Genomic DNA, 25,378 nt, shown 5'->3' with positions numbered 1-25,378 from the left:
GCCGATGAGCTCAGCAGGCCTGCTCCCTGTGGTATTGCCATACGAGATGATGGCTTCAAGATGTACTCCTCAAAAGGCGCTCAAGTCCATGGTGTAATCCAAAAACTGCATAAATACTGCCATCTAGTAGCAAGGCAGAGCATTACAAGAAATTTCAAACCGCACTGTGAACTACGTGAGGTTGGCCCCACTACAAACGGCGCAAAAAATGAAGCCACTTAGTGCCACATTGGTTGTTGAAAATAGCTTCCCAGCTGCTTTAATTCCCCTAGATACAGCACCTGCTCTTTCGCGTGATCATGAATGGCAAATTTTGACTAAAGATTTGTCTCCAATGTTGGACTATTGGCACTAGAGTATTAATCAGTTTTAAATAAGGAAATCAAGGTATGTTCAAAGAGTCAACCCCTTTCAAGGCATGCATTTTAAAATACTAGAATTAACAGCTTCCTGAATTACAAGAACATGGTTGTACTTTATGCAAAGCAAGTTTGGAATGGTGAAAGAAGCAGGATTTTTTTTTAAAGGGGTACTAGGTATAAGGTGGTCAATAACATGCAAAACATTGCAGACTAGACACATGCAGACCTCCAAAATGTTTGAACAGATTTTTTTCTAAATAAAGATGCGTCTTTGTATTGAAAGAAGTGAACATGTACAATACTTCTTTCATCCCCAGGGATTCAGATCCTGAATAGCAAAAGGTTAGAAATTAGTATTAACCTTGCACCAGAAAGGGTTTCAGAATTCCCATCTTTTAAGGTTGGATCACACAGTAAGAATTCACTTAATCAAGAGGCAGTTTTCCTCTTAAAAATGAGGAAGAGGAAATATAAAGCTCCTAAGCACCCATCGCCTTAACATTACTGCACAAACATGATACAGTTACAAGATCAGGGTCAAGAACATGAAGGTCAGAGGGTTACCATACAAGCCATTGTGTTCCACATTCCAGATGCAGTGCTGAGGATGTCCCAAGTTCAGAGCTCTGTTTAGCAGGGGAAATAAACAGCACACCTCCTTTGTCTGTTGAAAGAAGACTTCATGACCAATGTCCAACCAAGTAGTCATTCTGAGACTTGGCAGTTCAATACCAACATTCAAGCACAGGTCAGTCATACTTTGGACTTAGAACACAAGGGTCTCAACTTGACCTAGTTCATGTGCCATCATTCAAAGAAGTCCCACAGACTTGTGTAGCCAAGATACTGCTGTGAGGAAGCTCACTTTAGCACAAAAGGAATGGATTGGAACTATTGAATCATTTCAGCACCCAATATTATTTATTTTCCTTTGTCACAGCATTTAGCAGTGCCTGTTATGATTGGAATGGTGTTCTCAGTTCTCAGTTGATGTATCGTAAAGGAGAAAGTCAGTACTGCAGACCCATTGTAAAAACATACTTTGCTAATTGAGTCCTCTGGATATAAAAAATAATGATTGATGAAAGTGTTGTAATTTCTTTTTACTGAGGAGATTGAGGCATTACTTTAAGACATAGAATTTGCCTTCCATTATTTTGGATGCCCTGTATTGGCTGATGATTTCTTAAAGTTTTGTTTCCCTGCTGAACAGCCTCCTTCCGTTTTTCACTGAGAATTGGTCTGGTGGCATTTAGATACAATAGCAGGGCAACTTTTTTTAATCATTAGTAGAGTCCAAAATAACCTTTTATTTGTTTCTGCTTATGGTTTCGGTTTTTCCTCCTGTTCTCAAACAACCCCATCACCTATGAGTTTTCATTTTCATCCCCCGGTTCCTGTAAATTCTTTCTTCCCCAAAAAAATGTGGTATCATCACTGTTTCCTCCTGACCTCCCCTTCTTAGGCACAACCCATTATTAATGAACTGCACTTACTACTTCTACCATTTTGAAAACTCTAGGGATGGGAAACAGACCATGAACATCTTCTTTCAGAATGGTCACATATCCCCTCTGAGAAGGGCCAGAAACTTACAGGAGACGTCTTGTTAGTGTAATTCCTGCCAGAGGAGCATTTACAATAAACTAACACAGAGGTGTAAAGACACATAACCCTCATTTTCTGTGAGGTTTGCTTTGCTGTTTATGTTTTTTTACTCAGGTCTACTTCGGTCCACTCAGGTTAGCCCAGCTGTAGCTTGCTTTAGATCGCCAGAGCTCGTTCCTTGTAATCCAGATCCATCTGGATGCTGCATTTGCTTGCTTACTGACCTTGGCCACTAACTTTCTTTGCTGCTTATTTTACACCAAGCAGCTCCAGGCCTCTCCAAGGTGACTGTCCTGCAAAATCCCTCCAGCCAGATTCAGCTGGGAGACACTATACTCTCCATCCGTTTTGCTGACACTCGAGGATGAGGGACTGATATTTCCTTTTGCTCATGTGCCTCCACTATCCTCTTGTCCCAGGCACTGTCAATTCAATGAGGGCTCCATGCTTTGTGTCTCTAGACCAAACATCGATGTTGGCCTAAGACTCGTGCCTGCTATTTCCTCTGGAACCTTGTGCTGCCTCTTAAGATCTGGTTTCATTAACCAGTCGTTTGCTGTTGCAAAGATCCATTTGTCCTTTGCCCCCTTTACCACACCCACTCCTGACCTTACAAAGTGAGTAAAATAGGGTAGGTAGGCTGTTTTGGCTTCCTCTTTGCCATCTCATCTCTAGTCCAGTTGCCAGTGGGTTGCCAGTTGTGAGTTGCAGACTGATATGGTCGCTGGCTCATGTCATGGGGAAATATCTTTAGAAGTTCTTTACACAAAGAGTTGTGGATGAATGGCACATGTGATCCAGCCATTTTGCTGAAACCAACAGCCTATCTTCTTTTGAGCAATGGCTGCACGAGATCACATCAAATCAAACTGATACCAGTAACCAAAAGGGCTACATGGATCAAATACTGCCCTCTCATTTGAAATTTCTCATGTTCTTGTAACGTCTTCAATGAACACTCCAGCTGCATGACTAATAAGAACTATATCGGTAGTAAATTGAGATGAAAATTCTGATTTCTTGGTGCAGCGTTAAGATAAGTCAGGTTATAGAACTGTAAGTGTCCTGCAAAGAACTTTAGACCCACAGCTCGCCTACATATGTCTAAATTCTTTCATTCACATTCCTGTGGCTCTCTGATGGTCATAATGATTAAATGTACTAACTGTGTTTATTCAGACGGCCATGGAAAAAAAGATTTTGAGACTTGTAACTCGTGGGGGCCTCTGAAAACACGCTGGATTTCTTCCGCAACTTTTCAGGCGGAGCCAAGAAAAAAACTACGTGCACAGTCAGTCTGTAGCCACGCCCACTCGGGTGACATCAGTCGCAGGCCACGCCCCGCGCACCTGTCCGCCAGGTTCAGCGGGGGAGAAGGGAGCTGGGTGAGTTTGTTCCGCGTCTTTTAATGATTATTTTTTATTTTTCCATTATTTTAATGTAGATAAAATTGTACTCATGTAATTATGAAGTATAAACCTCGCACGATAAAGGGGTAAAACTCGTATTTTCGTTGGCATTTTGTAATATAAGTATTTTCTTTTCCAAAGCTTCTCTTATGGTTAACAAGCCACCTGTGTTTCACAGACAACATGTGTTTTCTTCTTACATGGAAGAAAAGCTCTGTTGAGGCCGTAAAGACACTGCAGTATTGATGAAATAAAAACGTCGCCTTCCGAATGTTTTTTTATCTTCATCTTTCTTTATCAAAAACTGCGTGAGTTGTGTTCACAAAATCAAAATGTATCCAGACCGACACCTAGAATTGTAAAGTTTGTTCATGATTTTCCAGACTATGTTGTGCGGTTGTGTTCTTATATTCGTGGTACAAAAAAACGCTTCTAATAGTTTTTAGTCTAAATGGTCTTCAAATTCTAAATTCTGCTGTTTTTGTGCTTCCACTTTAGTGTTTTCGAGCAGGACATGATTCACACTAAGTAATGGGAGTCTAAACGTAAGTATAAACGTTTTATTCATTTCTTTACACGTATTTTACTGAAATATATTCGGCGCTATCTGCCCTGGACAAAACGCCGTTCGCTACTAAGAAACCATGGTTTAAATTATCTTTAAATGGTCTAAATTATCTTTACATGTTTTCTTGTGTTTCCAGTTTGGTGTCTTCGGGCAGGACATGCTTGGCTCAGCTGCTGGAATTAACCGTGTAAGTATAAACGTTTTTATTCTTTTCCACGGATCCTATTGAGGTACACTATATCTGTACCTGCCGAAAAGTGTTGTTGGAAAACACGATGCACCTTGTCAAAAGAAAACTCAAACTAGGTGTGATACTAGATTTCTCCAGGGCAGAAATGGTTTTGACCCGACAACACTGTAGGCCTGCTGGTTAAAGAAAGCAATTTTCTGCTAAAACTGCGATCACTTCAGCTTTTTGATGCGCGTAAAGCAGGGTCATCAGAAACCGTTTTAGTTCATGATTAAAACAACGGAGCTTAAAAAGATTTGAAAGAAGTGAGTTTCAGGAAATGTACTTTAATCGAATGAAAATCGTAAAAAAAACTCATTCGAATGTGGTCGTTTCCATCTAATCGATACACTGTAGCGGTATTGTGCCTTCGGTGTTCACGCTTTGAATTTAAAGCTTTAAATGTATCTACTTCAATACCCGGTTGAACAGGAACATTTTCTGTTACACCAGGCTAATCACTTTATTCCAACTGTAAATCTTTTTAAACAGTTTCATCTTCTGAACGTGTCCGTCAATACTCGAACTAGCTAGCTGGGATCATTTTGAGATCCTGTTACAGAAAGCACAGCTCAGACTGATTTCTGTTGTTTTGCAGGAAATGCACCGAAGTTCCAGTCTTCATGCTGATCGCTGCTCGACAGAAGCCTCGGAGAAACAGTAACGTGCTGTATGTTTCTGTTTTTGCCGTGTAGTTGCATGCAGATCTTTCCGTACTCTGTTGACTTGTAACAGCATTAACGTTAGTGTATCCGTGCTTTGACACTTTGTAATTGAAATGCATGTTAATTTCCACATCGAAGCTTGTGCATCCGACGTATTGTAATGTTTTGTTTTGTATGCAATTTTCGCTCAATAAATTGTTTTTTGAACCTTGATTTTGTTCTTTCATTTCTTGTACAGAGTTCTGTACCCCCTTGGCCCTGAAAAACCCCGATGTTGGTGAGTTTTTTGGCGGAGAGATTTTGCTTACAGTTTGTGGCCGCAAGGGGACACCCTATCGCTTTTTGACTTGAAAAGGTCAAAGGCTACCCCCTTTTTAAGCGTGTCCAGATTTTCCCGCCAAAAAACTTAGTATCTGGGGTCTTTTTCGGGGTGTGGTAGCAATCAAGCCGAGCCTCGCCCACCCCCCCTCATTGGAGAGGGGTAGGCGGGGGCTGGCTGATTGACCACAGCTCTAGCCAAGCCCACTCGCTCCTGGCAGGAGAGGATGGCAGGTTGGTGGTGGCTTTGGTCCCTGCAGAGAGGCAGGTCTCCTGGGGTGTGGACTTAGAAAGCTGTCAGTTGCAAGCTGTGACTGATAGGCTGAGTCCGCCCTGGGTGCCTCGTCTCTCTCGGGTCCAGGCCATCTCCAGCCTCCCTTCCCCTCTAGCTGGGAGTGAGGGGGCTTGGCTAGAGCTATCCTCAGTTCTCCTCCCCCCAGGGCTAGACCCACGCTCCCTGCTAGGGACCCTTTTCCCCAGAGACTATCTAAAAAGGCGGGCGTCTTCGCACTTTTGAGTACACGTGCGATAGGGTGTCCCCTTGCGGTGCGTGGCGCACACTGCGGGACAACCCTTCGCACCTTCAAAAATACACGACAATGCAGACAATGAAATCAAGAGTTTTTATTGCAGAATTCACAGCACATACAATAGCAGCAGTCAACAGAAAACATGCAGGTCTAGAATAAAATACAGCACTGAATCGGGACATTACAGATCAAGCCATTGGGATAAAAACTCAAATGTCAGGAAAAGCACACATTGTCGAGAAGAACTTTCCAACGGACGACGAGTTGCTGGAGTGGAGCTGGAAAGGAGATCGTCGGAGCGCAGAGGATCAGGAGCCGCAGAACTGAAGATAAAAGAAAAAGGATAATGTGAAAAAGAGATCGGATTTGCAGAATCGATTTACTTGACGTTCTGAAATCTATTAAGTTTTCAAACAAGCTGCCCGAATAAAGAAATATACAAACACGATCAAATTCAATAAGAAAGCAATAGGTAATTCCATGAGAAATCGCAGATACATCCCACTCAAACTACTCCAATATTTAAAAAATACGTTCAGCCACATAGAAATTCAATTCTACTTATAAATTAATAAATGAATGAATAAATAAACTTAGAAAGTACCACTTACCTCAACAGCAAGTACCACTTACAGCATCTGTAACATTCGTTTTAACTCCCCGCTTTCAAAAATGGTTACAATTTGTTAGTACTAAATGTATCTACTTCAATACCCGGTTGAACAGGAACATTTTTACCCAATGGATTCGATAAATAAAAGAATCTTAAAAAACAGCGCCTTAGAGTTTCCACTTTCTATTTAACAATCACAACGGAACGAAAATCAGTTATATAGTCAGTATAAACCCGTTCTGGTGTTAAAATGTTGAAAAATACGTTTGTCTTACCGACTTATACAAAGATAAAAAGTATAGCAGAAAGTAGGAATATAACTTACCCAGGAAAAAAACACCTTTTCAAAACTGGAGGCCCGTTCTTGGAATCCTTTTGTCACCTGGAGAAATAAAAACCTTACGAATTAGTAAATTTAATCTTTACAATATTTAAGAATTCCGGAGCGGAGAGCGTTAGTATAGCCCAAATCCGAAAGGCGAGAGATTACACAGCTACTGACTTCAAATGTTTGAAGGTAAACCACAGGCTTTTTCGTTAAAGAAAACCAACCTAGATATAAATATATTTAAAATACATACTTTAATGAAAAATAAGTATAAGAAATAAACGATATACGTATTAATGCAGACTTTAAAAACTTCAAGAGCACGCTTAAAAGGACAGGACGGTAATTTCGGCGTCCTTAAACACAAATTAAAGTGAAACAAATGCAATTAACAAACTTAGCAACAACAATACATTTTTGTCTAGCTTTCCTCAAAGTAAGATTTGATTTTTTGCACTTAAAATAAGAAAAATAGAAATAAAACGCAAACGCACCTCACGCCGCAGAAACTCGCCCCGCCGCCATCTTGCCGGGCGCACCTGTGGAACAGGTGGACGGGGCGTGTCCGCTGAGGAAGGTCACTCTGGAGGCGGGCTCGGCTCCTGAATGACAGCTGTGGATTCTGTTACAAGGGCTCAACACTCACCACACCGAAGATAAATAGAAACTGTAACTCACCAAATCATGCATAAAGTATATAACGGCTAAGGAGTTTCAGACAGCCTAATACAGCGACATTCCCCTGCGAGACTGTTCGCCAGACTCGTTTAGCTTGCGGCCGGTTGATCGTATCAAGAGAAATGTGCTGGAGAGAGACTCCTGTCGCTCCTAGTTAGGACTGCACCTCTCTCTCACTGCTAGTGCCACACCTGTCCTGCAGGTGTCTCAGTGGTATAAGGGGCTGCTTTTTAGAATTGAATGAAGAACTATTCATTAATTAATGTCTTAAACCCCCCATTTTTCCCAGTTTTGGAGAGCCCCGAAAATGGAGCCCCCCAAAACGGCCGGCGTGGTAGAGAACAGCCCCTTCCACAAACTCACCCCGACAGCGTGAGAGCTTCACCCGGGGCTTAGATCTCAGACTGACGGGGAGGCTCGGGGCTCGTCTTCGATTCACGACACTCACGGGGAGTCGAGGTGCTTTTCTGAACTTTAGAAGTGTCCGATGGTTCAGCCCGCGGAGCCACCAGGCCGGCCACACAAAACACCCGGCATGTACATCTGTTATCCAGTCACAGTTCCGAGACGAGGCTATCCCCACCACGTTTGCTCGCTTTTCAAAAAATAAGGCTACTGAGACGCCTTTCTAATGCGCTTTTCTAGGCGTTTCTGCGACTGGACATGAATTCTTTTCGAATAAGAGTGAAAAATAAAGCATCATTTGCAGCAGCGTTGAGGGAGCCTGTATGTCATGTGTTAGCTGTGAAGTCTGAGAGGTTAAAATGTTCGTGTTTTTTTTTTTAAACAGAATAAAATGCTTCTAAAAACAGCTTTAAAAAAACTACATGAACGATTAAAGTCGTCTAAATGTTTTAAGCCCCGGCTGGTGTCTGTGCAGTTTCTTCTGGCTACCGTGGTTTATAACAGGTTAACATTACTTAATGGAAAGTAGTGAAAACATTAGCAAAAAATACAAATGGCTCTTGTCTGTGCTGTGCAGTCTGCTCTCAATGGAACCTATCTTTTTTGCCTTTTCTCAATTCATGATTACAGTCATTGTTAATTAGATTCTGGTTCAGACTTTCACATTTTACTGGGGTTTTGACATAAATGACCAGTGATTTAACTCCTAAATAAAATTATAACTCCAGTTTCATATAATGCATTTTAAAAGGGCAGTGTGGCTATTGATTCCAAATCAATAAATACCTTGCGAACGTACGACCATCTCCATCTCCAAGACAGCTGTGATTATGCAGTGAGGCAGATGATGGTAGTACAGTAAGTGTGAATCGAGGAAGGCAAATCTTTTGTGGGCTGTTCAGCCTCCACAGTACTTCATTTGTTCCAAATTCTTTCATTGGGCTGGTGCTACAGATCAGCGGTCTTCAACCCTAACCCTAGAAAATACCAATCCTAAATAGTAGGTTGCTATTGAATTATGAATTTCTAAATATACTGAAATAGTGTATATGGACAATTGCATTATGACTGATTAAACTGTTTAATTTGTTATATCAAGCAATTTAGAGATCATTTAGGGCTAAAATCAAACCTCTCTTCAGCCCTTAAAGCATTTCTCTTAATTGAACAGATTACGTGCGTGATTCTCTGCTTTACAGATGTTGCAAATCTTTAATAACAGGTGATCTATGAGACTAACTGGATTGGGGCTGTCCAGGGCCAGGGCTGGAAATCCCTGTTTTAGACTAAAGAAGAAACCTCCTGGAAAGTTTTTCTGACATGGTTATGGCCGACATTCTGGGAGGTCTACAGATGAGCAACTGTCTTTAGTGAAATACGATGTTTGTGCAGGAGTACATTTAAAGGTCTGGGGAATGTATCAACTTATTGAAGGAATTTGAAAACCGTTCTAGATTTCTTGAGCTCTTGCCTGTATTGGCAAGAAAGATCATCATGGAAAATGCCTTTAAAATGTTCATTCTCACTTTGCCAATTAGGGACAACAGTTTAATATTAGCCAATTAAAGACGAGTACATTTGTTCTGTATTGCTTGGGTATTTATCAGATTTAATTGATTTTGATCTTGCACAGGTACCTCGAGAGCATTGTTCCCTTAAAAGAAAAAGCTAAATCTCCCCAAGGTTTCTACAGCACACACGACCTAACAAGCTCTATTCTTTCAGCTGATCTGCTCCTGGATAGCCCTGATTGTGTCAACCGCAGGCTTTCATTCCTCAGATTGGCTTTTCCAAGGAACATGAAGACGACGTAACATTCGATAAGTAATGCTTCATCCTGAAAGCCTTATTGTTCCTGTGGTAATCAAAAAAACCCACACTGCCCCTCTACGTTGCATCATCCTGCTGTGTTTGGCCCCTTTCAAACATAATTCAATACAGTCTACCTGTTTATAAATAAACACTGTCGTGTCAGAGAACGGCTCCAGTCAAAGACGGTAGCTATGGAAACCAATTGATTATGTAGGCCAGAAATATGGCAGAAAGAAAAGAGATGAAGCCTTTGCTTCTCCCCTCTGCTCAGCAGTTGTCTGCATTGAGATGGATTAAGCCCTTGTTTCAGACATGTTTTTCTAAAGAGCTTTGTGGTTGTGAGTCAGCACATGTGAATGGTGCCCTGGAGATCCAGGAAGGGTGTAGACCCAAAGTCTGACCTTATCCCTGCAGTGCAAAGAAACTGCCTGAAACTGGGTCACTTCATATCCAGTTTTTCTTCACTTGTCCTTCCTGAGCTCTTTTTTCATTTAACAGGATCCTCTGTGAACTACAAATCCCTTTATTATTAGATTTTTATAAATTATGCATAAAATGTATTTATCTGTGGCACATTTCTTGCCCATTGCGTGATATGCAATTCATCTCTCTAACCAGGAGTCAACATTGTCGTCCATTATTTTGCTGTGCTCCTGCGTGTGAAACACAGCACGGGGTGATTCTTTATAAGAAGTCTGACAAAGCACTGGGAAGGCTCTGCGTGAGAAAAGTTATAAAAAGACAACAGATTATTTGACGCTGTAAATGTGAGCAACACAGAACGCTTTCAAAGGTTTTCATACCTCATAGGTTAAAAAGTCCTCTGAAATAAAACAAGGGTAAAATTTGCTTTTGAGAGTTTTGTTCCTTTTTCAATACCTAACTCGGGGGTGCTATCTGTGTGGAGTTTGCATGTTCTTCCTGTGTTCGCGTAGGGTTCCTCTGGGTGCTGTGGTTTCCTCCCACTTTCCAAAAACAGAATAATTGGATTCTGGAAGAACAGGCCCTAGGTGTGTGTGTGTGTGCATGTCTGTGTGTCGCCCCTGCAATGGACTGGTGTCCCACCCAGTGTGAACCCTGCCTCGTGTCCATTGCTTGCTGGGATAGGCTCCAGCTCCTCAGTATTGAAGTAGCTATGCTATGACGTTCTTGTGCTGCGTTGAACAAGTTAACGTCTCTGGTACAACAGCCTCTGAATACATTCTTGTGTTGACATACTGTAGCCTCAATGTATGAGTTTCTGCTTCATTCTTTGGTTTGTCTTTTTTTTTACACAGAGAGCTGCGGGGTTTTAAAACTAGCTGACCAGCCATATTCTAATTCCCCCTTGTTGTAGAAGCTGATTTCCAGGGATCTCTCAAGAAACAACAGGATGAAGTTCTCAGAAAAAATAAGCTACTAGCAACTGAGTAAGCAAAATAGGCCCCTTTCCTTCTAATCCTACTGTTTTTTTCATGTTTTTGTGGTTAACGAACAGATGATGGACTGCTGGAGGTCTTAAAAAGCTTTTTGGTTATGTCTTTCCATACATTATAGGAGCTTGTGTATGAGAAAACACACAGACAACATGGTGCTTGTTTTTTTTTCAGATCTGCTCTTCAGCTCTCCCGTTACCAAGGCAACCTTCTAAAGCAAGAATAGTGATGTTGTATATACCCCCCACCCAACACATACACTTTAATAATAAAGAAATACAACAGGACTATAAGCTTGTTACTCATTGTTTATACTTTAAGACATCCCACAAGGTTGCTAGGTGGAAATAATGATATCCAGAGCAGGTTTAAGAAGCTATTACATCCAACTCAACTAACTAACAGTAACGCTTTGTAACCAGGAGTCTTCAACGTAAAGCAGTTTGGGGTCATTACTACCAAGCTCCACAGTTTCTCCCCTGTGTCAAATAAGTGTCACCCCCTTTCCCTCACAGAGACCTCAGAGTCATGTGATTAGAGATCCCTGTGCTTGTTTCCCTGCTGTTTTATAATTCTAAACAAGTTTGGAGGCAGCAAACTGTGAAACTAAGAATTTGCAGAGTGTGTGCTATTCTCGTTCACTCTGTATGGTTCTCAATTGTACAGTTACTTGAGCTCTCTTGTTCTTGGTGTGAAGAAGCACCTACTGTATCAGCAATGGTACTCGAAGCCGAAACGTGTATATGAATGTCAAAAGAGTGAAAGTACAGTCTTAGAAATACAATCATATAAGGCTTCTGGGATTTCTGATGTTTTAGGCATCAATAAGAAACCAGTTAAAAACAGAGAAGAATTGACAGGATTGCAAAATACACTTATCTCTAGGCTTTACAATTCAGATCACACGTACACAATATAAGGTGTAATCGTTACAGATCTTTAGTAAAGTTTAAACTTTACTGTATCTGATCTTTACGTTAGCGGACATATTCCTAGTTTCTGAATTCTCAAACTTCCTGGACAAATGTTGTTTTGACATCGTCCCCGACGCCTGCAATAAACTGAATCCCTGGAAAGAAATGTTTTCCTTTTCTGTAACAACTTCTTAAAGCTTTCCTGTGGGGAAGCTATCGTGAAGTTATCGTGATTTTGTTCATTTTCTGTACATGACAAAGTTCAAACCCTAAACTACACTACAAAGTATTTAGTGAACTGCAAGTGATGATAAGAGAGAACTTCTCTCCACCTTTAACACAGATGAAAGATATTTGAAAAGCACAGCAACATTTTATTAATACAGCTACAGAGTGAATTAAAAAAAAAACGTTTGTATCGGGGTTAAACCTGTGCCAGTTTTTAAATGATTGAATCAAACTTTAAATATGCATTATGGATCATATGCATGCGTAAAAGAAAAAAAATATATGAATACCTTTTGGTTAAATTAAGCTTTTTATATCACAAATAATTCGCAATTCGTTGTCAAATTATCCTAGAGCTTTCACGCAACGATAATGCCAACAACCAAGAGATGGCGCTGTAAAACCGACTATTTCTGGTCCAACAACGCGACCATCAAAGATAGGAGTTGAGAGTCAGACCTCTCCCAAAACTGTCCCTCAATTTTGGAAATTGAAGTTTAAGCATTCCAATATATATTTGGAGCACAATTTGAACGAAAAACGGCCCATAATATAAACAAACGACTCGGGTCGCTTATGATAACCAGTTTCCTATTAAAGTTGTGGTCAATTTTACCATTCCTCTAACTTGAGTATAAGAATATAAGAATATAAGGTGACACTATGCCAAGACGAATATTCTCAAATTCTTATCAAATCCGGAGAGTGATTTGTACTCAACTTCAATTTTACAGTCGTTAAATCAAAGCCCCACTTCTACAAGCGATGCGAGTGTTGCAGGTGCTTTTGGTGGACTTGCACCCGATGTCTGAGGGCGTGCGACATTAATTCGAGCTCGGCATTTCTCGGCTAACTTTGAACATAGTTTTAGTTAGTTTTAACAGCCCCCTGTTTTAACAGTTCTTGCGGAAACCGGACTTTCCCCCGGGATTCGGCTGTTATTATTAGCGCTCGGGATGCGCCACTGTCGCTCCTCCTCCAAAGAGGGCAAAAGAGTATGAACTGGAAGGGCGACGCAGATAACTTAGACTCTGGAGGCTGGGTGCTGAGACAGGAGCTGCAGGCTGCACGCATCAACCCCTTTTCCTTACAAGCAGCGCGTCTCCCTGCAATGGAATCATAACCCTCATCTGCCCCTTTCCAAACATACAAAGCATCACTCAGGAACCTTTCTTTTTTAACAAGTTGTACTGAAGATCTCGCCCCAGCGGTGGATGAGTCAGGAAGATGTGGTGGCTTTTAAACATCATCGCTTGTATCCTGGTACTGTCCCGAACTGTCTCGGCACAAAGTAAGGTAAGATTGGCTTCAACCTCCCCCCAGCTAAACCTGGTGTGTTTTTTTTTCTTGCTGCATTAATTTAATGCTCACCAAAAGATCCATACGTTTAATTGGCAATTCCAGATTGCTATATTTACTTCGAGATTTGGGTAATTCATTGAACGCTGTCAGATGCGATGAATGTGTATTAATTGCTTCTCAATTTATTAAGCATTACGTCTTATGTTCTTATAAGGGCTTGACTTTATTGTTCTGCTTGTGAAACCACCTTGTCGATATTATCAAACATGAATATTATCTACCGAACGTGTTGACTTTTACTTTCTTTTCCGAAGTCTACTGACGGCTCGATGTTTGTATATCGTCTGCTTCGTTACTTTCTACTTAGTTGCGAAAAGCAAAGCTGTGGATCACGCAATGTATTTCGTAAAACAAATACATGTAAAGGTGTTTTATGATGAAATGCTATTTAACAATTAACGGGAAAGGATTTTTTAAACTCGATATCGCTGGCACTAGCGTTCTGTCCCCAAACCTCCAACTTGTTAAAACTTAAAACACAACTAAAAAAGATTCTACAAAGCACTGCCCTTCAACTATTTCCCAAATTGTCCACAGCGCTTAAACACTTAAAACGGTCAATGCAAGGTGAATTGCAATGCAATGATGTCTTACGGTTTAAGGATCTTCTTTTTCCAATCGCCCCGCAGCAGTTTTCGGCACATTTCAAAGGCGGACAAGAGCACAGGCATACGGGACGTGTCAAATAGTTTTCCTATTAATTATCAGGGTCAGCGGCTTGAAGACAGCGCGGATTCACAGCGCCCTTTGAGGCACGAAATTGGGCAGCAGGTGTCCAATCTGTAAAGTAAACAGGGTTCTGCCCCGTCCAAAGGCGCGACCAGTGTTAACATGGAGCCGAATAACCCAGCCTTGAAAAAAGGCAGTGGTGAACTTCAGAAAGCGTGCTCCTTTTAAAATTACATCAGTGCCCCGCCAGATCTGCTTGATCAGTTGTTTTTAGATCATGCGACCTGTACTGTACCGTATAGCTTGCATATCTAATAGTTTAATAACTCAGAAAATAGTAGAGAGACGTTGGGAACTATTTGATACCTACAACATACACCAACACCTAGTTATTCAGTTGTTTTGTTTTTTCCCTCACGACAGTGTCTAAAAGATTGCGCTAAAGAAGCTAGTGGCTGCAGTGTTCATCTTCGTACTTTTTGCAGACAGAACGCGGTGAAATCTGTAAATTGCTTTTCCTGGGAATTTGGGAATGGAGGCTATAAACGTCCATATATTGTAAGCAATAGAAGTAATGAAACTTTATACAGTGCATATTGCCTAACATCTGAATGTGATACGATGATCGCGTGCATTGATCTAACGCATTTAAAATTTGATGTATATAGTATATCATGGCTTTTAAAAAACAATCAATAGCAATTTTGCATTAAAGCCCTCATGGGTAATAGGTACAGAACCAATCTTCTGTACTTGAGACAAGTTAATTTAGGATATTTTCCTTGTGCGGGGATACCTGAGCATTCAGATGCAATTTGCTAAATATTTAGACTTCTCACTGTAGATAAAGTTCATGAGTCTCAAAACATTACACAAAAGCCAGCTGAATTAATGTATAACCTTTTTTTTCCCTCCAGATGGTAATGATTTATCAAATAGTCCATCAACAGATGTCGCTTTAGTTTTGTTTAAGGGAAAGAAACTACGTTTTCCGCTTAAAAATGTTTTAAATATTCTGCACAAACGCTTAATGCATATAAGCAAAACAGAGCTCTATAGAGGAATACAATCCAATTGAAAAGCTGTATGATAAGAGCAGATTGCTGAGCAGATGAGCAGACTGGCACTAGTAAAAAGAGCGATAATGTAGTTCAAACTAAAAAAAGAAGCACACCGTGCATGTTAAAAACATACCCTGCATTTAGACTTTGAATCCCAGGAATTTAACACTAATCACATAAAAAGAGCACATCAAGTGGATGCCTTTTTTCTTTTAACTGCTTGTTTCTCAGTTTTTTAACTCTTCCATGCCTTCACACTCCATGGAACTAAAGGAATTCTCTATTACGTTCGCCTAAACGGATCCATTTAACCACCTTGCGCCGTAGCAAAGACTTCTGTCACCTTGCCTCGCATTGCAGGAATCTGGCCTTATCTTCCAAAACCCGTGTTCTCTCCTAAAACAATAAAACATCACTGACCCCCGCGATGGGCTTTTGATTTTGTTTATCTACCACCCTGGTTGTCTTTAGAGATTGTCAGCACAGCATAAGACAGATGGTCAAACATCTTCTATTGCTTTGTTCCTATTGACTTGGTCAGGGCTGGGGTGTTCCCATTGCCCTTGGTGCCAGCTGAGCAAAGGCACAGCTTCCTTCAGCTCCGTCTTACGCACTGGTTAGGATTTCAGTGAAATAAAGCCCAGTGCCTACGGAGGTGTGCGTTTGCGGAAATGGTCAATGGGACGCTCAGGGACTATGTGGCGGGGATACCAGTAACGTGGGTGATAAAATAAGGTGACGATGAGAGAAATGGGGGATCATGTTATTTGGAAGCAATGTAACAACTGCTGAGCTGCTTTTTAAAACGTGTTTGGGTGGCAGAATACACATACAGTATCTGCAATGATGTACGAAATTGCGTCAGAATGTCTTGTGGTCCCATAAGATTTTGTACGTACAGTACTTTTAATGACATTTTCTGCTATTGAATCTCATTTTCTTTACAACTTACACACCCAGCCCACAGAGTTTGTTTAGATACTGTAGGTTATCGGATATATGGGGATAATACGCAGGTACAGTAACTGCCAGAGAGGTGGAAAGTTACAATACATCTGAACGGCTGTTAGGGTAAATTTGATCAAGAGTTTTACATTCCTTATAGATTGTTTTACTAATATTGTAAATGCATTCTTGGAGAAGCTTAAACTAGAAATCTGTTTTTTATTAGGGCAACTTTTCTCGCTCCTGTTATTGTTTGGAATTTGTGTCCTAAGTGTTCTGCATTCTTGCCATACACATAGAGTTCCATTACAGAAACACATTTGTTGTTTTAAACGGGTGCTAATCTTGTGAGCATAGCCCATACTGTAGGCAACAGCTGCTTAATCCTCACATGGCCAGGATGCCTGACAGGGGTTAAAGAGCAGATCTGTTAGAGAGATGGTCTAAACTTTCTTAATAAGGGCTAGATGTTTGCATTGAAAAGTACTATACTGGGCACATTTTAGGGAGCATCAGCTTTTCATTTAATCAAACAAACATAGAGATATATTATGATGGGAGACCTCCTGGGAAAAACTAAGGTTGCTGCTGGAAGAGGTGTTAGTGGGGCCAGCAGGGGGCGCTTACCCTGTGGTCCATGTGGGTCCTAATGCCCCAGTATAGTGACGGGGACAATATACTATATACAGGCGCCATCCTTCGGATGAGACGTAAAGCCGAGGTCCTGACTCTCTGTGGTCATTAAAAATCCCAGGGCGTTTCTCGAAAAGAGTAGGGGTGTAACCCCGGCGTCCTGGCCAAATTTCCCATTGGCCCTTACCAATCATGGCCTCCTAATAATCCCCATCTATGAATTGGCTACATCACTCTGCTCTCCTCCCCACTGAGAGCTGATGTGTGGTGAGCGTTCTGGCGCACTATGGCTGCCGTCGCATCATCCAGGTGGGTCTGCACATTGGTGGTGGTGGAGGGGAGTCCCCATTACCTGTAAAGCGCTTTGAGTGGAGTGTCCAGAAAAAGCGCTATATAAGTGTAAGCAATTATTATTATTATTATTAGATGGGTTTGTGCAAATGTGTTTTCCAGCAGAACCTCTTGGTTGCAGGTGGCATGGTGGCTCAGTGGTTATCCTTGCCGTCTCCTGGGATGGAGTTTGTATATTCTTCCTTTGTCTGCATGAGATTCCTTGAGATGCTCCAGCCTCAATGTATACAGGTAGACTCATTGACTTCCGGGAAAACTGTCCCTGGTGGGAGCGTGTGCGGGTTTGTGCCAGCGTGTGCCCTGCGATGGGTTGGCATCCCATCCAGGGCGATTCCTTCCTTGTGCCCATTGCTTACTGGGACGTGGTCCAGTTCCCCCTTGCCCTCTATTAGGTAAAGCGGTTAGGAAAGGGATGGATTTAGGTTGCTGGCACTGTTTAATGCTGCTTTTGAAAAAAAAAAAATCTGATGACCTCTGCAGGTCCATAGTTGCCATTATGGAAAGATGAACATTTTTGGGCTCAGCGATGTATGTGTTTATTGAACTTGGCTTAAATCAGTCTTCATACTGGCTCCCCCTCTATGAATTGGCTACATTACTCTGCTCTCCTCCCCACTGATAGCTGATGTGTGGTGAGCGTTCTGGCGCACTATGGCTGCCGTCGCATCATCCAGGTGGATGCTGCACATTGGTGGTGGTGGAGGGGAGTCCCCATTACCTGTAAAGCGCTTTGAGTGTCCAGAAAAGCGCTATATAAGTGTAAGCAATTATTATTATTATTATTATTATTATATACAGTATTTCAATTACTTACATGTGCTGTCAGGGTCCATTAGAAGCTCAGTGAATGATCTGCTCTTTAAGCTTTTAAATAAATGAGACCCTCTGATCCAGAGGCTTCTCCCAGCACTCCCATTTTTAAGTTCTTATTTGTTGCTGTCTCTAGCAAAACCTAATTGAACAAAACAAACACGCAGCTTGAATCAACAGAGCTTAGGAGGAAGCTTTGATTGCAGTAGGACTGTTTTGTGTCTGCTGACTAATGAAATGTTTGCACTACACTGGAAACTGTTTTTTTTTTCACTGCTATTCTCCTGCCAGAGGAGCAGAGCAGTTTGGAATGGGTTTAAGGGTGTCTGAACATTTGCGCTCTTTGTTGCCTCCTTTGGATGCACAGTATGCAAACTCATCATATTCACGGGATTCATGTGTTGCTAATCCTGAATCATCAAAAGATCCAAATGATTTACAGACTGAAAATGCACTTCTTGGGAAACAAAAAAAATAAGATTGCATTGGTTTCTAGTAATTAATGTTAAAAGCAAGAGACCAAAAATATATAAAGTATGATGCACATTATATCTAATGAAGATGTCTAATGTAATAACTACAGTCTCTACAACTATATACAGTATCTGCTATCAGCCACCTAATATTGTCCTCGGAGAACTCCTTGTCCGTCCATTACCAGTCCTAGTAAGAGCTTTTGAACTGTCTCAATCAGGGGTTTAACTGCAGAATAGTTTTCCATCCTGGTTATTTGGAAGAGGTACAGCTGGCATATTGTGATTATGAAGCAGAGTCCAGCCTGTTTTGCATGACAGCAGATAGTGATTTTTTATCCAAATAAAGCAGGCTAAACCGAGTTATTAAATATTCACTAAAAGCTCATTCTCAAGTCCAACACAGGGCTTTCTCATGGAAAAGTTTTTGGGGAGCTAGGCATTGACTATTGTCCACTGAGTTCCACTCTCAAGAGGCCTTCGTTTCAGTCCACTCAGCTAGAGACTCTTTCCCAAATTGTTCAGGAAAAACAAGAATTGTGGACTGTCTGACAGTCCACATCACATTAAAGGCATACAGGCGTTCATTTGTATTCTAATTAAACTTAAGATTTAATTGGAACCAATTTAAAACCCAGATTTAGCATTTCCACCTTTTAAGGTGCTCTGGCACAACACTTCTTCTTTGGTTTTGGGGAAAACTGGTCATAAGTTTTCTTCACCTCCTCACCCCTAGAGTGAAAGGATTCAGGCCGCTGGGTTTTGCATTTTCGAAAGAACTGATGACTTTCTCTTTAGAAAACCAAGGCTCATTACTCTGGATTTCTAAATTGTTTTTAGACTCCTTTTCAAAACCTGAGTATTTTCTCTTCAAAGGAGCCTAAAATGGAAAGAAAATAAGAAACAATCACACTCGTGCTCCGTTAATCACGAGGCATGTTTGCGACTGCCCTGACATTCTTAAGTGTCTTGCCCATCTGTTTCTCTTGACTATAAGAGGACTGTGTCCAACCGCTGTATCCATTGCTCAACATGATGCTTCTATCCTATCAGTTTATTCACAATTGTTTTGAAATAATACACCTTACCCAATTTATCTGAAATATTGTAGGCAGCATTTTTGTCTAGCATTTTTGTTCAGTAATTTTGCCTTAGCAGGATGTATCTCTGTCGATTTATATCATCATAATGTCTGATGTTCCTTTCTGTTGTGGATGAATTGAGTTCACTTTATTTCTTATGTCACCATTGCTACAGCTAAGCTGCCAGCACAAATTTGCTGGAGGAGGTCAGTTCAACCTATGTGGTCCGTGTGAAGACCTGAAGAATTAACAGCTGCTCCTATTAGAAACAGTCCAAAATCTCTCATTTGAAATGTTTGCTCTTCAAGCAGGAGGGGAAGAAATAACTGGAATGAGAGAGGTTTGATCGCAGTCAGCTTTCTGTTGTTGTTGTATGGAAGGCACTTTTTTTCAGTTTCTTTGAAGTTTCTGCATTTGTTGGAAATAGAGTTAATCACATTGTAAGAGGTCTTGACCTTTACTTTTTGTGTCCCAAAATGAAGTTAATGTACATGGCACGCAGTCTCATCTGGAATTAGTGGACGAACAGTAATATTTTTCTTGTTTTTCACAATCCCACTCACAGGTCATGTCATACCCACCCTTTACTAAGTCTTTCTTTAATTCTGTCTCCTCAGACATTGGATTTTGCTGAACAATGTCCTGTTGGAATCAATCACCTGAGAAAATACAGTTGAAACCTGTGAGACACAGTTCCAATGTATTGCACACGTGACATTAGAGCAGCAGATAAGAGATATGGGAGTGGATCTTTCATTACCTTTGAAATTTGGTCCCCCAATCTGCTTCTGTTTCTTTGAGCTTTGGGATGTCCAGTAGAGAACCCAACTTCAGCTGGCAGAGAGATCTGAGCAAGATCACTGAAGAGTCACTCCCTTGTCCACTGGGACGGGAGTGTTTGAATCTAAGAAAAGTGTAGTATTGTGGGAATATGAATCTCCTCATGGCTTATTGTGATTATAAACAAGCTAGGATTACCATGGAGAGGTCAGGGAAAGTGCGGAGACACTGCAAAAAAAGTCAGGGATCAGAAGAGCTGTGCTTCCTCCGTATTTATGAGACACATGCATACTGTATGCTAAAAAAGGTCATGCTTGTCTTTCTCAATGCCCAAACACCTTTGGAGAAGAGAAAACACCAGAAGAAAGTTCTCCAGGACTTTTTGGCCCCTGTCCTTTGTGGGATTCAAACAAACCTTACAGTGTGAATGGTATCCTATGAAATTGTCACATAGTTTATGTAAGACTGAGTATAATCGTGCCTTTCCAAAATATGTTTGGACTTCTTACCTAAAAGCAATGACAGTGCTCATAAACCCATAGGGATTTATTAGGTACTCTGCTCCAGACCATTCCATCAGCTAACACGAGATTCTGCTTTCATACATTTCGTTTCAGTTCTTCCTGGCTGGTAAACAGAGTTGAAGCAGTTTCCTTGTGTTTTCCTACTCAAAAGTGCCCTTTTATATGATGACCCTTGAGTATCCCTGGCAGACCCCTGAAAAACCTGATGAAGGGGTCACCCCTCTGTACAGAGACAAGATTTAGTTAAGAAGCAAAGGGACCTCAGTAGATGTTCAGGTCACCAGCACAGAACAAGGAAAACTGGCTACTATACCTAAAAGTAGGTCTCTTCACGTCCCCTTTTTAAGAAAAAAAGATAACTATCAGAACTGAAAGGGAGAATTTTAGCCATTCAGATCTGCGTTACTGTGAGAACTTTTAGGAGGTTTAAAAGTTAGAACCCCCATCCCTGAAGCATTGTACCAAAAACAAAGTGGTTTTGCCTGGGTTCCCTGGAGCACTCTTCAGCAGAATTCAAGTCTGTGGCTTCTTAGAGAGGAGGGTGCTTCCTTTAACACTGTCGGTGTCTAAAGTCTAGTCTCGGACACTGTTGTTAAACATATCCCGTCATATTCGATTAAATGTGAGATGCAACACGTTTAACGCAAGGTAACTTCCAATACACTGGTTTCTTTCAGCCTAAAAAAATATAGCTTAAAACAAACTTGACACAAATTCAGTACCTTAATTATTTCAGTAAAGAAAAGGGAGGAATGGAGGAGGGTGTCAAAGTTTACAGTAATTAAAAGTGTCAGTTAAACAGAACAGTATAAGTTTATTGACTAGACTGAGTAACGTCACACTGTTCTCTGTTTCTGAAGTGGGTATGTTTGGTGTTCTGATGTAGGGTGGGCCAGCACATGGAGATAACGTCCATTTTGTTGACAAAAGGAAAGGTGTGTTGAATTGCTTGTGGATAAAGGGAAGCTTATATAACCATCTGAGATGTCTGTTAATCTTTGACCTTTAAAGAGAGGCCAGAAAAAAAAGGTCTGTTCATTGGTTTGAAAATTAAAATATGTGCCCCTTTTCTGTGTATTTTCCTTAGTACACTGAAAAATTGCACATCTGAACTTATAGTCCCTCTCTTTATCTTTCGTTAGTGATAGAGAATTGAATTGCACTTTATTTGTGAAAGTGTACTGTCAGTACAATTATGTCTTGCCATTAGTATGTGTGTTATTATAACAAACGGAAAAACTAACAACAAATAAGGAAGCAAAGTGAAAAATAAATTAGCTTTAGGGTTAGGATTTGCCAATATGTTTTGAATAATATTGAAGATACTTGTGAACTTGAATTCATGTTATTTGAGCCTGTGGTGCTCAGACACAAGAAGCTTATTTTAGCTCTCTGTCTTTAATGTCACATCCCTTCCTTTCACCAATACTGAAAGCCTCTAATAACTACAGTATGCTCACACAAACTACAAGCATATTTGTCTTGACTTTGATGGGATCTGCATAATATGCATCTGCGAACACTTTTCTCACAGATTTTATTTAGGTGTGTACTTTCTCAGTTTCTCTTACACAGTGCTTAGGCACTCACCGTGTCACAGTGCTGCAAGGATTTTATCACAACGGCACTAAGCGTGACTTACGTTTACTTTAGAGAGAGTCCAGAACCCTAGATGGGCCTAATAAAGTTGTCAGAAAAGAGCAGCCACAATGTTTGACTTAATGAGTTTTAGGAATGTGCATTAGGACTACCTTGTAGAAATAATTGAGACTTTCTTTGTGATATTTGTGGGTTTTTCTCCCTCATATTTCTGGAAGTGCATTAACTGATAGACTCTTTGCAGAAACACTTTGAATCTGCACTTGTTTTGGTACCGGCACTTAATTGTTCAGGTCCAACCTAGCTCTTAGCGGTTGAGAACTATCTTTACAAAAAGCTTTGGATCTCATTAGCATCTGTCAGTAGTCATTTAGTTAATTGGCTGATGAGCATAGCAGAATTTCTTGTAAGCTCAATGGAAACATATTCAACATTTAAATGTTAAATTGTATTCTGGCAATTTACTATAGAATCATTTGGACCAAGCATTGTATTGTGTAAAAAGCCTGGCTTGGTGAAACAAGCTTATGCCGATCATTTGCAGGACATCAGCTCAGATGTGCTGTCTACAAGTCTAATGTAGGAAAACAGCTTGATTTTATTTTAAAAAGCAGTGGAGAATGCTGTAGATTGCAAGCATGAAGTATTAAGCGTAGATTATATTCTCTCTAAGGAAAGAGTCATTGAAGTATCAGGTGGAGAAAAGAATAGAGTCATCTAATAATTTAAAGAATTGACTAATTGCATTAACTTGAATTTCAAGGACTTTTAAATATGCGGCACTTTTTGAGGTGAACACATTTCCCACACGTGCTATCAGATTCTAAAGTTAAAGGCTTCTTTCGTTTGCAGTTGGTGGCACATACTCACAGTGCTCTTCCAGGAAACAGCCGTTAAGGGGGTCAGGCCAGATTTCTCCCTTTGTGCGGATTGTGAAGAATGATAAGACAGTTTGGCAGTGTCACACTCCACGACACGCAGAGAGGAAAGCTCTTTGTTTTCATGGAAGGGGGTGGACACTGAGAGCTGTTCTTTCACAATCTTTACTTTCTGATGCTCCCCTGTCAGGCAGACAGATACTTCTCTCCTGCAGTATTACAGTTAAAGCTCAACAAGTCTTTGTCCGAGTAGGAGGCTACTGGTTTCTAATTGAGATGTTTTTTTTCCATTCATTCACTGTCTCTGTGATCTTAAATGTTACTACCCACCAACCTCTAAATTCAGATTCAAACCATAGGGTGTTATTTGATCCATTTGACTTATGTTGCTAGAATCTTTTTTGCAGAAAGTCAGTGCCTCCTATTTTTAATTCCTGTTTTTTTTTATTATTTTTAAAGTGCACCTACATTAAAACTGTGTGTCTCCTCTGGTTCCTATTTAATTTTCAGTCCAATCACTATGCCATCTCATCGGGTAAAGACTAAAGAGATTTTGTTCATTTAATGTGTTTTTATGCAATCAGGATTTGTTTGGATTGGCCTACTTTATTACCTTACCCAGACCAGCAATATCTTTGAGTCATGAAACAGGTTTTGGAGACAGTTTTCTTTAAATTGCTATATATCCAGTATATATCCAGTCTGTTGGCATGTATTTATGGAACTGTTGTGAAGATTAGTGCAGTGACGATTCATGAAATCCCATTTGTACTGTATATGATATCTTATAAGTGCAATCTGATGTCTGCCAACACTACAGTGAGCCTGTAGCTTTTGTAGTTCATTTGTTTGCAATGTGAAATTGGTTTGTTTGTCACTTGAAATCTCTTACCTCAAATCCACAGATCCAAGTATGAAATTGGTGTCCAACGAAAATTGGCCACAGGAACGTCTACACCTTTGTCGCCCAATGAAATCTGGGCATTTGTTCTTGAAATTCAACAAATTCCTAGTATAGGTTTTTTGGACTGGTTGGGCTCACAGCAATAACTGTTTAGCCTGAAATACATAAATTCCGATACCATTGCGTAATGCTGTCTTTGATCCACTGCTGCTCTTAAGGGAAAAAAGAAGCATGCTTGTCAAAGAATTTGGTCTGTTTCTTCTCTTGGCTTCTGTTTTGGATAGTACTGCAATTTAAGCGCATGCTCTTTGAGCCCTAGTGGAGCTGCATTGATGGGCAGCTTTCACAATTATTTTTGCTTTTTCATTTCTTCAGAATCCAAAAAACCTCCAGCTAACTTTCTGAGTGAACCCCCCTCCCAAGTAATACTCTTCACCACATGTGTTTCTACTCTGTCTTTTGCTAGATCTTTAACTTTGCAGTTACTTCAAGTTAAAGAGGAGCAAGCTTCCTATGCATATGGCATGTTTATGAAATATATATTCCTCACAGATGGGAACTGAGAATACTCTTAAACACATCAAATTAATTTTCTGTCATTTGGACTCAAAGGAATTGTCGCTGAGTACTTTCAATACATTGGTTTCCCCAAGACTGTGGCTGTTGAACTTTTTTGGTAGATACAGTCATTTAAAGGCTGTTCTGTTAGAGAACCTTGGTAGTTACAGTATAGTCTTCATGCTCTCCGGGGCAGAAAACTGGATGTTAAAAAAGCTAAAAGGAAATCCAACACAGAAAAAATCATATGAGCACTACTTCAGAAAAAAAGAACATCTGTACTATAAAAAAGGAAGTCTGGAATCCATGATATAGTTTGATAGTATGTGCTGCAATTTCCTTAACTATGACATAACAAAATGTGAAGAACAGATCAGAAGGTTTTTAAGCAGAGTTGTTATACAATAGTTTATGGGGCAACGAGATGGAGGTACTGTATGTATGGTGTGTATATTGTATTTAAACCAAAGGCTGTGTCCAAAACAGGTAAGGTATCTGGAAAAAGGCCAAGGTAAACTATGGCTCTTTTAATGGAAAACTTGATTAATGCCATCTGCAGAGGGCTGAGTACAGCCCCATCTAAAGACGTTTCTCCTTTCTCCTGGCGATGGCCACATTCCCAAAAATGAGTGCACCCAGGCCAGGTCGCAGGTGTTTCTTACAATCT

At 40.6% G+C, this 25,378-nt stretch overlaps 2 protein-coding genes and 1 long non-coding RNA gene across 9 annotated transcripts in view; 2 read left to right on the top strand and 1 right to left on the bottom strand.

Annotated features, from left to right (window-relative positions):
- The window catches only part of LOC148644088 (nuclear receptor subfamily 5 group A member 2-like), a 313,041-nt gene extending 298,675 nt beyond the window's left edge, over positions 1-14,366 (bottom strand). Inside the window, exons 1-3 of one of the 6 annotated variants that reach the window (XR_015928937.1) lie at positions 14,039-14,366; positions 10,141-10,242; positions 7,125-7,232 (exon numbers count right to left, since the gene is read on the bottom strand). The gene's annotated coding sequence lies outside the window, so the exon portion shown is untranslated. Of the gene's footprint in view, positions 1-7,124; positions 7,253-7,671; positions 10,121-10,140; positions 10,243-14,038 lie in introns of those variants that run through there. The other 5 variants (XR_015928935.1, XR_015928936.1, XR_015928933.1 and 2 more) reach the window with 5 other exon arrangements.
- On the top strand, positions 3,215-5,054 carry LOC148644089 (uncharacterized). Of its 2 annotated transcripts, XR_015928834.1 has the most exons (4): positions 3,215-3,355; positions 3,878-3,924; positions 4,084-4,134; positions 4,775-5,054. It is a non-coding gene; the product is annotated as an uncharacterized LOC148644089 (long non-coding RNA). The 2 variants fall into 2 exon arrangements; XR_015928833.1 differs by lacking the exon at positions 3,215-3,355 and having other exon boundaries at positions 3,378-3,924.
- LOC148644087 (olfactomedin-like protein 2A) overlaps positions 12,947-25,378 on the top strand; it is a 46,558-nt gene continuing 34,126 nt past the window's right edge. The window contains exon 1 of the mRNA XM_088615245.1: positions 12,947-13,378. Coding sequence (XP_088471371.1) covers positions 13,310-13,378 — 69 coding nt within the window. The 5' untranslated portion in view covers positions 12,947-13,309. The remainder of the gene's footprint in view (positions 13,379-25,378) is intronic.

This window comes from Lepisosteus platostomus, chromosome 21, assembly GCF_059453375.1.
Source record: "Lepisosteus platostomus isolate fLepPlt1 chromosome 21, fLepPlt1.hap1, whole genome shotgun sequence".
NCBI classification, from domain to species: Eukaryota; Metazoa; Chordata; class Actinopteri; order Semionotiformes; family Lepisosteidae; genus Lepisosteus; species Lepisosteus platostomus.
Note: the sequence above shows the minus strand (reverse complement) of the source record. Positions and strands in the feature narration are given on the sequence as shown.